We start from the raw sequence: 14,472 nt of genomic DNA, 5'->3' as shown, positions 1-14,472 counted from the left end.
AAATTAATATCTAAAATTCAAAAATAAAATAGTCATAAAAGGATTGTCACTGGTACAAATCATAACAAAACAGTTTCAGGTAATGACTAAGTCCAAATAAACAGCAGGCCTGCTTCATGCTCAGAAACAGTAACTGAACTTATTAAATAAGCTTAGTTAGAAAGTCTACTGACTGCCCCTTAACATTTGCAGATGCTTGAACTTTGTGAATATGTGTAATTTGAAAGGAGTGTTAGTGTCAGTGATCTTCAAATTTATTAAATATTCTTGTATGTTATACAAGGACTTTCTATAATTATTGTCTCCATATCAAAATCTGCGGTTTATACTTATAAAACTCTAGACCATAATCTTGTTTGTATTCTGATCTTTTATTCCTGATAATACTACTAAGTTTAAGTTTAGTGTGATTACAGGTTATGACATACAGATGGAATTGTGTTGGCATCTATTGATAATTATTCTTATAAATCATTAGCAGAAAACAGTGTCTGAAAAACAGTCTCACTAAAACACAGAGCTGCAAAATTACTATTTATTGCTCATATCAAAGCTTTTTAAATCTAAAGATGGAGTTCAGAATCTCTTTCTGAGGGTAAACTTGACAGAGTGAAATATTCAGCATTTGACAAACACAAACTCACAGTTCAACTTCATTAGTAGCACTGTATATACACCTTAAGCACATTCCTATTTTCATAGCAAAAAGTCTAGTACAGTACTGTCTTTTTATTAAGTTTTGGGTGTTGGTTTTTTTTTTTCCATTTTCAATAATAATGTAGGCTTGTTTGATATGACAATAGCATGAATATTCATGTTCTGCAGTACGTTCTGTTGACCTAATTAAGGTCAACTTTAGTAGTAATGAATCTTTGGTTGGATTATTATTTCTATATTCAGTAATGACTTTCCATTCCTATTAATGAATTTTTATTTATAGGTTCTTCTTTTATCTGATGACCTTGATCTTGTCAAGGGATCCACCAGGGTGGATCCATTCAAAGGGATGAATACCATGTTGTTTATTTGGACGAAAGGACTTACATAGTGTATTCTAAGATGGAATACTGAGTTTGTCTCTTCTTACATTCTTTCTGTTTCGTGGAAGACAGGGAATGTACCATAACATTGCACAATTCTATGATTGACCAATCCATAAATTTGATAGTAATGCATTGTTTTCATTTCTAGAAAATGATAGAAAATTATAAAGGACTTTCTGCCATTGGCCTCTCGGAGTCTTGTTCTGGTGTTGGTTTGCCATCATTCCAAAAAACATTAGATTAGACAGTATTGCTTTAAATCCACTCTGTAGTAATGTGTCATCAGCCAGCCATCACTAACCTTGAACTTCCATGTGTAGGTTGATAGCTTTTTTAGCATTCCATTATTTTTCAGTTTCTCCATACCGACTGCATCATATCCACCAAGTATCAGTATAGTTTATTCCACTTAAAAATCTGTCAGTTAAAAGTATTAAATCTTCAGTCACACTTTTCTTTTAAGCATTCTGTGCTGTGTTCTGTTCAGTGTCAGTGTCTTTAGTTCTGATTTTTCAATTTTGTCCCTCTCCTTTTCCTTGACTCGTTAGTCTGATCCAACCTCTTCTACCTCATCTGGTGATTATCAATATGTTATGGAAGCTAAACTACAAGAAATGATCTCCATACGTAGGAAGGTAGTCCTACTGGACTTTACTTTCTATTGCTAAATAGAATCCATCTGATTTGTTTTGATTTTCTTTAACTTTTTTTTTTTTTTTTTAATTGATAATCAACCATCGTGCAGTTCAGTGCTTCAGGAGCTTACAATTTTACGATGGCAGGTTTGTGTTCAAACCATGCACAGTCTGCATGTTACATTTGGCTGATTTCATTGCTCATAAATAACTCCAATGTTTTGCTGATGCTTGGATGTAACAGGCCTTTGTAGCTGACACATTTCAAGCAATGCTGTTCAGCTGCCTGTTTAAATAAAGTTTCTTTTCTGAAAACTAAGTTTGCAGTTAGTAGTAGCTTGCTTTATGTTTTGTTTAAACTTTACTGAAATAAAGACACACAAAACTCATTGAATTATAGAAAGAGTCTTTTTATTTTTTACAGGCAGAAGAAAGACATGGAAACATTGAAGAACGTATGAGACACTTAGAAGCTCAACTTGAAGAGAAGAATCAGGAACTTCAAAGAGTATGTGTATTGCAGGCAACTTCTCTGTAATTTCCCTCTTTTAATTTATCAATATAGTACAACTTACACACTCCAGCACACAATTCTATCCACTGGTATATGTTTTATTTATAGAAGTGATGGCAGCATCATCACATTTTACTCAAACATCTTAATAAACTAGTTTACATCTACTTGCAGCTTTCAAAGTAGTTTGCTTTTATGAAAATGAATGTGCTTTAGTCAGTAACTGTAGCTGTATTACCTGTGGAATTTATTTAAGTGTATTCAGCTGCCATAAAATCTTTATTTTTTGGAGCTACAAGTCTGCACTGGTTAATTTTGGACCTTGCAAATCTGTCTCTTCTATTCTACACAAAAGGCAAGGCAAAGAGAAAAAATGAATGAGGAGCATAACAAAAGATTATCAGATACTGTAGACAGACTTCTGACAGAATCCAATGAACGCCTTCAGCTGCACCTAAAAGAGAGAATGGCAGCACTTGAAGAAAAGGTACAGTACAAAGAATAAAGTTTCACTCAATAAAGATTCTCTTGTATGAAACATGTTCTACATTTATCAAGATGGAAATACCATGCAGTTTTGTATACAACAATTATGACCACAAATATAATCTAACTCTTACATTCTACACATTCAACACGTCGTGCATGTATGAGCACAAGAATCTTTCCATGATCACTCTGAACTTGAAATTCTGTGTGTTATGAATCCCCGGTTTATCAACAGGGAGCCTGGTTAATTGGCTCATGAAGAACCAGGGCACAGTGTGTTACAAGGGAGTGAGATAAAGGGCATTGGAACTGAGAAATGACCATGTTTCAGATATGCCATCAATCCTGAATTTCAGCTTGCTGATTTTACCTCACTTCCTCTGGAAGAACAACATACTCCCACCACAGGAGGAAAAGAAATGTTATTTACAGGTTTTCTGTGATGAGCTAACTCTGAGAACTTTTTATTTATCCTTCTTTAATCACTCTCTCTTTAGTCTGATCTAAGGGGAATCTTTCAGTATATTTATCCTGAAATCTTTTGCAGGATATAATTCAGGTTTACATCATTGAAACAAAATGTTGTAACAAAGCAAGATATAGACCTGCCAAAAGAGGGCCTGGACAAAATAATTGTGTAAGAGCATGATGGTTGCTCAGTTCAAGGAAAATGAGAAGTTTTTGCTCTTTTTGAAAAAACAGGCTAATACATTTTTTAGTAATTTACGTATTCAAACTGAAGCTTTAAAGGATTTTAGTTTTACAATCGAGTGAATGTGCAGGCTCATTTCTTAAATTTGCTAACTTCTACATGGAGATTACCTGCATTTGGTGATCTCTGTTATATAATATTTCTCTGATTTCTTTCTGCTTATCTTTATTTCACTTTTTCATTTTATTTGTAGAACGTGTTGATTCAAGAGTCTGAAAGTTTCCGGAAAAATCTGGAAGAATCTTTACATGACAAGGTGCTACTAAAACTTATTTTATCTGTTCCCATAAAAAGTTAAATACTTGGACATAAAATACACTCAATCATCCATATATCATGTGAAATCTTCCTGGTACTTAGGATAATTCCTGTAATCACAAAGATGTTTTCAATAGCCAATGATGGTCTCTAACAAGTCTTCTGAGATAAGTTCATGGTTGAAATCCTAGCCTCGGGAACCCAATACTAAAATTTGTATTAATTTCACTGGCTCTGTAATTTTTGTTCTATTAGATTTAATTCTGAAAAAAAGTCTTCTTTAAGAGAAATGTGCATGTAACTGGTTACACTTTTATAGTTACAAATGTTATTTCTTGTTATGATGCAATTCTTAACAGATGCTATGGCATTATGCTAAGTCTAACTGAAAATGTCCTTTCTTAGTTCATTGCAAATTAACCCCTAATACTGCTTAGTGAATCAGTCACATTAATAATAAATATTATTCCAATCCCAAATATTAAAATTTTCCTTTGTAGTTATAGTTGCCTTGAGGGCAGCAGCATTTTTCACAAATCTAATATCTGCATTCAGATTCACAGAAGTGTTTTTTTAATGTATCAAATCTACTAAAAGAATTTACAAAACAGAGCTCAGTTCAACACGAAAATAAATGTGAAATTCAGTATCCAAAATCAACAACTTTCAGAAAAACAGCAAAGAAGGATCTGTTCAAATCAATTGCCATTTTTAATCTATATTCAGACAATCTTCTAGAAAAGCAGAAAGTCTGAGAAGGGAGCTCATGAAATTGTCTGTGCTCTTGGCAGCTGCCAATATTTTTCTGAAGTGAGAGAAGCAGTTTAGAACTTACTTAAATGGAATTTATACTGCAGTAGCTCCTCTAGAGCAACTTATTGAATATCTACTGATCTATAATAGTAGTATCTTTACATGATGTAGTTTATTGACTGATTTATTGGGTAAGTATACCCTAGTAAGTGTTGTACTCACCTGCATAGATGTATTCTTTCCACTACTATTTGTTTTATCTTTTCAAAGTGTATGAATGATTTTGTTGAGGAACGTTCTGCAGGCTTTCTTTTCAAAGCAAAGGATAGGAGACAATTGTTACAAACAGCACTTCTTTTCCCTAGTCATTGATGTAGAGCTTTTTTCTTATTTTGTTCCCAAATCCAATTTTTTGGCGCACTTTAATATTTCACAAGCAGCACCGTGTGCTGGAGTTTTAGAAGCTCTCAAGAGTGCACTGTGAAGCTGCAGGTGTACAGAAGACTTAAAATCTAGTTGTCTCTAAGTCTGTGTTTCTGTTTGTAAATAAAAAGGCGAGTAGCCAATCTCCACCTCTAAGGGGCAAATGGTGCATCACAAGCTGATCTATGCTTGGTGTCCAGTTAGTGCACAAATCAGTGTTGTTTTTTCTTTTCCATGCCATAGTGTCACAGAAAGAAAAAAAATCAGGTTTCAACTATAAACTTGTCCTGTCATCATCTGCAGATAGTGGTAAAATGATAGGGAGACTGATGCAATCTCCTTTTGATGTGTAGGTCCTTTAGCGATAAAGAGGCTTGAATGAGTCTGCTTTTCCTTATTGTAGGCATATCTACATTCAGTATATTTTGTCCTAGTTATTTAGTCTTATAAGGTTAGTATCTCAGAAACTTGAATATATTTTGGATCGCAATTAAGTATGTCTTCTTATTCTGATTTCCAGGAAAGACTTGCAGAAGAAATTGAGAAACTGAGATCTGAACTGGATCAAATGAAATTGAGAGCTGGTTCTTTAATTGAACCCACATTGTCAAGGTAATATTTAATGCCAAATGTTTCCTCATTTTGAATTGAAAGAGAAGGTAAGCATAAGTGACAAGACTTTAAAATGATGCATTCAGACCACGTATAATCATGTATTTCTTTTAAACTACAGGATCTGTGGAATTATTATTACTGTTGTTTTTCACTTTTTTTTTCTATAGGTAAATGGGGCCTTGTAGTAGTGAGTATACACTGAAGTATTACTGTGATTAAGGGAAGTCTTTTGAAATTACAGTGATTTTAAAAGTGTAGCCAAATACCCTTCCCCCCCCACCCCCCCAAGATTTTTTGATAATGAAGTTATAACCATCACTGCATCTAAGATTTATTATTATTATTATTATTATTATTATTATTAAGAAATAACATAGCTTTGCCTAGTGTGTAGGACAAGACCACATAATGTCATCTGAAGGCAGTACTCAGAGAGATTTGAGAACATCCTAACAGGGCACTGAACAGTGAGACAGGTACTGTAGGTACTGCACTACTAACAGCTTAAATCAATTTATTATTCTAGAAAGGCAATTATTCTTTCCTAAATTTCTTCTTGCCCTAAAACTCAACCTTGAATTTCTTTCGAAATAATACTTTTCATAGAATCACAAAATATCCTGAGTTGAAAGGGACCCACAAAGATCACAGTGTCCAAATCCTGGCTCCACAAAGAACTACCCAAAATCAAACCCTATGTGTGAGAGCACGGTCTAAACACACTCTGAACTCTGGCAGCTCGGTGTTATGCCCACAGCCCTGGGCAGCCCGTTCCATGCCCGCCTCCCCGGTGCAAACCCTTTCCCTAACACCCAGCTGCCCTCCCCTGACGCAGCTCCATGCCGTTCCCTCGGGCCCTGCTGCCCCTCCACCCCCTGTGAGTGAAGGAGGCTTCAGTCAATATCTGTAGCTGTATTACCTGTGGAATTTATTTGTGTTCAGCTGCCATAAAATCTTAACTTTTTGGAGCTACAAGTCTGCACTGGTTAATTTTGGTTCTTACAAATCTGTCTCTTCTTGCTCTATTCAAAGCCATAGTCTATAAATGTCCTAAATGCATTTTTATGGAAAATTTGTAGGTACTTGTACTTAGATTTCATATTTCTCTCCAGTTAAATCTCTCAAAATAAATAATTATAAACTATGCTATTTTTCAAAAGGCAGTTCTCCAATATTTTCATAACGAAGGACTGTAAAAACGTGTTACAGATATCCTCACTCTTGAACAATTTATTCAGCAGCCAGTTGTGCTAATTATCTTCATGTTGAATTCTGTTTCTTCGATTCTTTTCTCAGGCCTCATCTGGACTCATCAGCAGAGTTGAGGTATTCTGTGGGCTCACTGGTGGAGAGCCAGTCTGACTATCGGTCAACTAAGGTGATAAGGCGACCTAGAAGGGGACGCATGGGAGTACGCAGAGATGAACCAAAGGTTAATATCTGATTTATTTTCCTGTATTCTTTAAAATGAAAATGTTTTTCAGGCTGTTAAATTTAAGGCTTGCATATTTCTGGAAAACCAAATAAATGAATAAGCACAAACACCAAGAGTAGGTTTTTTTTCTATTTATACATAGATCACTGTTGTACTAAAATGAAGGCAGAAAACATTGAAGTTCAGACTCCAAAGTTTGAGCGTATTTGACTATTTGTCTTTTTTCATTATCTTCACAAACTTTCCTAGCAGTTAACTTTACACAGCATTAGAAATTATGTGAAAATAGTTTACATCCTCCACAATGCCAATCAAATGCCTTCTTGCCATAACATTGCACGTATCGATGGAGAATAATTATTGAATAAGTATTCTTGAATGTGAGTTACTTTCCTTCTCCATTTTATAGTTCAACTATGCAACTGTTTTCTGTGGAATAAGACATATATGTCCTAATTCCTGCTTAGGTAAAATCACTTGGAGATCATGAGTGGAATAGGACTCAGCAGATTGGTGTTTTGAGCAGTCATCCATTTGAAAGTGACACTGAAATGTCTGACATTGATGATGATGATAGAGAAACGCTTTTCAGCTCCATGGACCTCTTGTCACCAAGTGGCCATTCTGATGCCCAGACGCTGGCCATGATGCTTCAGGAGCAGCTAGATGCAATCAATAAAGAAATCAGGTATGTAGCCTTGAACCAGCTGTGGTGCATTTCTTGATTACAGCTTTAGGGTCCTTTCAGTGCATGAGCATAGATACCATTCATAACAATTTGGAAACCACTTGTACATTTAAAGGATTGATAATCTATTTATCTATAGATAATTTACAGATTTATTCTGTATTTATTGCGTGAATAGAACATTGACTTCTGTATTTTCTGACAGTAGGGAAAAAATGGTTTACTGTCAAATAAAAGTTTCTTGCAAAGGACCACTGAGCAACTAAAAATAAATGCATAAGAGAATGTGACACATGGCAAATTTTACAAAATTCTATTCATAATCTTTTCAAGATCTTTCTCCCTGTTCTGTATAAATAACTACTCACAAATTACCTCCTATGTGAAATGCTTTATTTCATTTCCTGTTCATGTTTTCCTCTGGTAACTTTTCCAATGTTACATTTCATATAAGCCACACTTTCCAAGAAATTGCTTTGATTTTCTATTGAACACAGTTTTTGTTGTTGTTGTTGTTTTCATGCACCTGATAGGTTATAGTACTGGGAAATAGGTAGTAAAATAATTGTGGCTTGCTAGTTTTTATGCAAATTTAATGGAATGAAGGAGAATTGAGTAACATAATTTATTTAAGGTGTTTTTGTAAATGAAATCATGTTTTAGGCTGAAAACTTTCTTACAGTTTTTCAGGAAGAGTAACTTTTTAATAAGTTGATGCATCAAAAAAACATCATTTCTCTGGAAGATGTTATCAGTCACTTCTGGTAATTCTATGGACAGGAAGTGTATGTTTAGAAATACAATCAAAACCAGATTACCTTTTCAAGATCTCAATCTTTCTTTGCAAGGTAGTTTTTGAAAAAATTGAAATATATTGACTGGATAACATTTCTAGTTCAGGCAAGATCTTTTATTAGAGATCTGTAGCTTTTGGTTTTTGCTACTTCCAGAATTGAATGAAGATTCATGTGGGATTTAACCCCGGTGTAAACCAAGACAAAAAAGGCAAAGTGAAATTTTGTTGTTGGGAGGACAGAGCTCCCTAAAACAATGCATTTTGAGTATGTAAAAGAGAAATCCATCAATATTTTCCATTACTGCAAAGAAGTAAGCAATTCAGGTTGCTGTAGATTCAACAAATGTATTATATATATATATATATATATATATTAGCATTTTAACAATTTAACAAGTAATTTATAATACAGTAAAGAGTTTTGAAAAGAAGTTGTACTTGAAGGTGACATAATGAGATATTACTTGTGCCATCTTGAATCAAAACATTCTTCTACTAAACAGAGGATCTTGAATTAGGTAGTAGGTATTGTTTTATGTCATGAAAGGAAATAAAAAGGGGACACATTGTATATAGTCATTTTTGCTGGGGGTCACTTATTTCCCCTACTAATACTTGTATACTGGGATATAGGCTTTTATTTACCACCACCATTATTATCAAAATCCAGACAATTAATTTTATTATGTTTTGATTTTAATGTTTCGGGGAAAAAAAAAGATTCTATAAGGATAGTCATTATAAACTGTATTACATTCCACATTTTTTTAGTCTTTTTTTGTTGGCGAAAGGAGGTTTGTCAAATGAGTGGGAGATATCAGGAGATTAAAAACTAGTTTTGAGTTGGTTGTATTATATGAGGCTATTCAGAATTTAGATATTTTGCAAAATATCTAAATATATACAAATATATATATGTGTATATACAAAACAAAGAAGATTTGTTCTGAATCTCTCTCAAAATGTTATTTGCCATTGAGTTTCTCAGACTTCTCATTACAGAAAGAACAGTAGGTGTTTTGTAGACACTTTGAAATAGATTTTAGGGAAGAAAATTTATCACAGCACAGGGATTTTTAGGTTTCCATTTTCAAAGTATTACGTTTTAATTTATTGTACTTCCTCCATTTCACGTTAAGAAAAATAACAAAACCAAAAAACCTCAAGCCTGGTTCACAGATTCAGACTTTCCATGTTTCAAATTCTGTCATATTTTACAATGATCCCTCATCCATTTTCCTTATCTTTGCAAACAAAAAAATTCCTTCTGACTTGGTTTGTGTTCAAAACATATACAAGAAGTCTTTTATTCTTAATATATTTTTCTGAAGCAAAATAACCCAGTTGACACCTTCTATTGAAGCTATGCATGTTCAAGAAACTAATATTCATTTCCAGTGAGAGCTCTTCCAATGAAATTCACTTAAAAACTTAATGCTTTACAAACAGCTGTCATCTTTTCATCAATTTGTAGGGATGAAACAGACAAATTGTCCTACATGTTCCCTTGCTTTACTAATATAGATTATCTTAGCAATTCCCTTCTCAAAGGCGACCTTTCAGACCATTTGACCTTAAATTTTTCTTTATGGTTTAGCAAAATAAAGTCAGCTGAATTCAACTTAAGATTGGAATTATTTTCCTATGGTAAATAGGATCGTTCACTCTCCCTCTCTTTCTCCCATGCAAAGAAACCAATCTTCCTGAGATATCATACATAAATTCTTGTTGTTGGGCAGATTCTTCAAACAGGTTTCGAGGTTGGAGGAATAGGAGAAAGGATTTTATAATTCTGGTGATTAAAAATACCTAAAACATTATTATTTTGGAGTTGATCTGTGAAACTAATATTTGCTTTCTTTTTGTTTTGAGAAGAATGATTTTTTTACATTCAGTTTTGGTGCATGCAGAGACAAAGGTAGAAATTGCAATGAGAAATTAAAAATACAGTTACCAATGGGCATAGGTAACCTCTGCATAAGTATTTATTTTGTGCCAGTGTGTGTCTGTGTGCAAAATGATAAGTACCAAGGAAGAAAATTTTGCTTTCAGAATCTAGAAATACTTTCAGAGTATTAATGTTGTCCTAAATCCAGCCATGTCCTTTAATTTTATAAGGTTAATCCAAGAAGAAAAAGAGTCAACAGAACTGCGTGCTGAAGAGATAGAGAACAGAGTGGCTAGTGTGAGTCTGGAAGGCTTAAATCTAGCCAGAGTCCATCAAGGTACATCCATTACTGGCTCAGTGACAGCATCATCACTTGCAAGCTCTTCCCCTCCCAGCGGACACTCAACTCCTAAACTCACCCCTCGCAGTCCTGCCAGGGAGATGGATAGAATGGGGGTTATGACGCTGGTAAGAGACTCTGTGATGCTAATTTGGGGTGTGATATTTCTAGCATCATCTTTTACTGTATGCATGGCTCATCTCTGGCATCCAGATGTAGCTGTGCTAAAGCTCAGATGGATATGTCTGTGAGTTTCAGCCAAATTCTTAATGTATCGGGAGCCACAGAAGTAGTGCCCCACAGCCTCACTTCACTCACCCTGTCTAGCACATACTTTGATCTTTTCAAGATACTCCCCCTGAGTTGCTTTAGCAGAAGTTGAATGTGAAATATCTCCTTATCCTTCCTGGCTGGGGACAGACACAATATACTATCAGACATCCTCTGAGAACACTGAGTTGGAAAGAGTTATGTAGAAGTCTCATCTCTAGAACCCAAGTTACCAAATGGTCCTGTAGGGGTTAGCTGGAGGAGCAGTATCCCTGGAGTTTCTGCAGCCAAGGTTGACACAGTGAATACATTCTGCAATATCTTCAGCTCTGAATGAGTGGAGAAAAAAAAAAAAAGGAAAAAAAGAGTTAAACATGGCACATTCTAGCAACTGCCTACTGCCAAATAATATTGAAGTACAAGAGATGGATGAATTTGTATTCACTGACTCAGTAAGACACGGTAAGAGGAGAGAAATGACCCTTTTTCAGATGTGCTATTTGCTGATGATATTTTATGTTTATACTTGGTGAAACACTGATTTGTTTGCAATATTTCATAAAACTACAAAGTCTTAGGGGACATGCTTACTGAAAGATTTTATATGAAAAAATTTTATAAAGTGCTGTCATAAATTTGGAATGTCCTATTCTATTCTAAGTTTATAAAAATGAAGGGAATTGTACCATTAGAAAAAGTAACTGCTTTCAGAGACAGTGTATTTGTGAAGCATTGTACCACCATGTTTACTTTTATGTTCAATATATGGGTAGTATTAAATTTTGGATGTTAGAAGAAAGAGTGCGTGGCATTGTTATGCTCAGATAAGATATATTAATCATTCTTTTTCTGTTGTTGTTGCTTCTTTTGTTACCGATTTAAGCCAAGCGATCTAAGGAAACATCGGAGAAAGGTAAGACTAGCTTTTTTTTAAGTCAGGAAAGTGCATTCACCATATTCCTCTGCTGTTTAAATCACTATGTTCCTTCCCACCCATTTCACCCCCTTCACTCCTTGTCACCCAGTCCCCAAACATAATAATTCTAAATTTACCTAAAGAGGCTTGCAGTAGTCCTTACTATTCCAAGAATCAAGGCTCACAAGTGATACTTTGGAGTAGCCTCCCCAGCACACACTTAAAAGAAACACAGTGAAAAACAAGAAAACAAGAAAAACAAGTGGGCATAAGAATTACCTTCAGATGTATTTTGGCCATTTTTAGGAGAAATCAGTCAGACTGCTTGAAATCTTTGGAGTGGTATGAAGTTATTTGCGGAATTGTCACTGAATGTGGGCTTTATCTTTACAAGAGTAGAGACAATCTTCAATTTAAATTATTATACGTTGTGACAAAACCTTTTCTTCCATGCTTATTTTCAAGTACTCTGACCAATCTGTTATCATGCTTCAGAGGGATTGATCTTGTTTATGTCTGTATTTACCTTCCACCTTACCTGAGAATTTTGTTTCATGAATAATCCTGTTTAATGCAAAAAAATTGCTCATGAATAAAGTTATTTTCATGCTTAGACCTTTACTGGATCAACCTGTTTGTCATAAAAGAAATGAATTTCTCCTGCAAATATAGTCTTTGTTCTTTCATATATATACTGTAAGCTACCATGTTTAGTCAATCTTGTTTTTTTTTTTCCCAATAGTCTTTTTAAGAAATAAGAAGCCTTCTTATTATTTTTTTTTTAAACCTCCTTTAAATCCATAAATGCTTCAGTTCAACTGGCAAATTTCTGAAGCATATGCTGAAAAGCTGATGAAAAGCTGTTCAGGTCTAAATGGTGTATCTCTCCCAGATTGCAGTAGTCGAAGAAGATGGACGTGAAGATAAAGCCACGATCAAATGTGAAACTTCTCCCCCTCCAACACCCAGAGCTATCAGAATGACTCATACCCTTCCTTCTTCATACCACAATGATGCCAGAAGGTAATATTTCCATAACGTGAGTCAGAACTGAACTTTTGTGTGCTATAAAATGGCCTGATTTCCTCATATTTCTTGTTGGCAATTGCTTCCCCTGCCATAAAGAATAAACTTTTATCTTGGTCTCCTTTGTGAAGATGAAAGTATTTGTCAGTGCTAAAATTGACAAATTCTGTTTTAAGATATAGTTTTGATCCCTACCAGAAGTACTAGAAGTAGGGATCCTGCATTTCCTAGAAAGACAAATATCAGGCTGATTCCTGTATTTATATCAATTGCAAACAAATAGCAAACAAATATTATTATTTATTTCTGGCCCTGTATTGCTTTACATAATGCTAAATCAATTAAGGAGCAAGATGGGATTAATTGTTTCAGTTGTGGGAAGTTTATTACTAACTTATAACGAATTCATTTATTTGCACGGCCGCAAGAAGAAAGTAAAAAATGTTAATATGTTATCTGTTCTATGTCTTTATTGTCATTTATAGTAGTTTACCTGCTTCATTGGAGCCAGAAAGTATTGGTCTTGGCAGTGTCAGTAGCAGTCAGGACTCCCTGCACAAAGCTCCAAAGAAGAAAGGAATCAAGTCCTCGATAGGACGCTTGTTTGGTAAAAAAGAGAAGGCTCGACTTGGACAGCTCAGTAAGGAATTAGTGGTACCAAGCCGTGGTCACCACTTCACAATCATTTTTCCTTTTTTAATACGTTCTTCTCCACTTTCCAGTTTGCTTTTTTTTTTTCCATTTACTCTGATGGAACCTTGTCATTAGAGACTCCGTTGCTATCAGAAATTATATGTCAGGAGTTTGCTGTGACTTTAACACATAAATGAAAGAAGACTTCTAACACAAATTACAAGTCATTCTCTTCACTGAACCTAGTGCTTCAATACTCTATTAAATTACAGTTAAAATGCTAACAGTGTGTTCTCAAATAATCAAAATAAAAAAGAGGTAAGAGAGTACTAAGTATAATCCCACTCTAAGGGGTATATCTACTATAAAAGGTCCTTGCAAGAAAGTGCATTTGCCTTTCTTGTTGCAGCACATCAGTAGATGTCTACTTGTACCTGTCACTGATGTCCTCACCATACTCTTGCAGTTAGCTGTGCTGCCTATGGCAATGCTTTATTTTCCTTGTATTTCTTTTCACCTTCTCCAAGATCTTTGTCTAATTCATGTCTGGGAAAATTTTTCTTCTGAAATGTTCCACAGGACGTGTCCATACCATTTGCAAAAAAAAAAAAAAAAAAGAAACATCAAAACAGTCATGGCATAATTTTATTTAACTAGCTACAGGTAGCAAAAGCAATGGAAAGTGAAGCCTTTAGCACAGTCTCATAGTCTGCATACCCAAACAGGTAATTACATACACATGTTAACGCAAACATAAATTTGGTATAGATGTGTCCATAAAATTTCCTAGACATGAAGATGTCTGAGCACAGTTTTGTGAAACACTGATTTTTTACTGCCGTGGTGTCCACATAACACCTGTAAAAAAAATTTAAAGGTCTGCAGTGATTGTAAATGGTGGAGTAATACATAGGCCCAAATTAAAAAAAAACAAAAAAAAAACACAAAACCCACCACCACCATTAACAAAACATCTTCATTCTTATTAATATATATTATCATCACCACTAACGAAACCATCACTGAAATACTACAGCA

At 34.6% G+C, this 14,472-nt stretch overlaps 1 protein-coding gene across 2 annotated transcripts in view; it reads left to right on the top strand.

Moving 5' to 3' along the window:
* Positions 1-14,472, top strand: part of PPFIA2 (PTPRF interacting protein alpha 2) — a 129,858-nt gene that overhangs the window by 79,554 nt on the left and 35,832 nt on the right. For both annotated transcript variants that reach the window (XM_042889661.1, XM_042889660.1), the window contains exons 9-18: positions 2,103-2,186; positions 2,548-2,679; positions 3,587-3,649; positions 5,348-5,439; positions 6,739-6,874; positions 7,345-7,565; positions 10,480-10,717; positions 11,743-11,772; positions 12,668-12,798; positions 13,287-13,441. In XM_042889661.1, the coding sequence (XP_042745595.1) occupies positions 2,103-2,186; positions 2,548-2,679; positions 3,587-3,649; positions 5,348-5,439; positions 6,739-6,874; positions 7,345-7,565; positions 10,480-10,717; positions 11,743-11,772; positions 12,668-12,798; positions 13,287-13,441 (1,282 nt within the window). The remainder of the gene's footprint in view (positions 1-2,102; positions 2,187-2,547; positions 2,680-3,586; positions 3,650-5,347; positions 5,440-6,738; positions 6,875-7,344; positions 7,566-10,479; positions 10,718-11,742; positions 11,773-12,667; positions 12,799-13,286; positions 13,442-14,472) is intronic.

This window comes from Lagopus leucura, unplaced genomic scaffold, assembly GCF_019238085.1.
Source record: "Lagopus leucura isolate 7727_CA_CO unplaced genomic scaffold, USGS_WTPT01 Super-Scaffold_100159, whole genome shotgun sequence".
NCBI lineage: Eukaryota > Metazoa > Chordata > Aves > Galliformes > Phasianidae > Lagopus > Lagopus leucura.
This window is presented reverse-complemented; position numbering and strand designations above follow the sequence as displayed.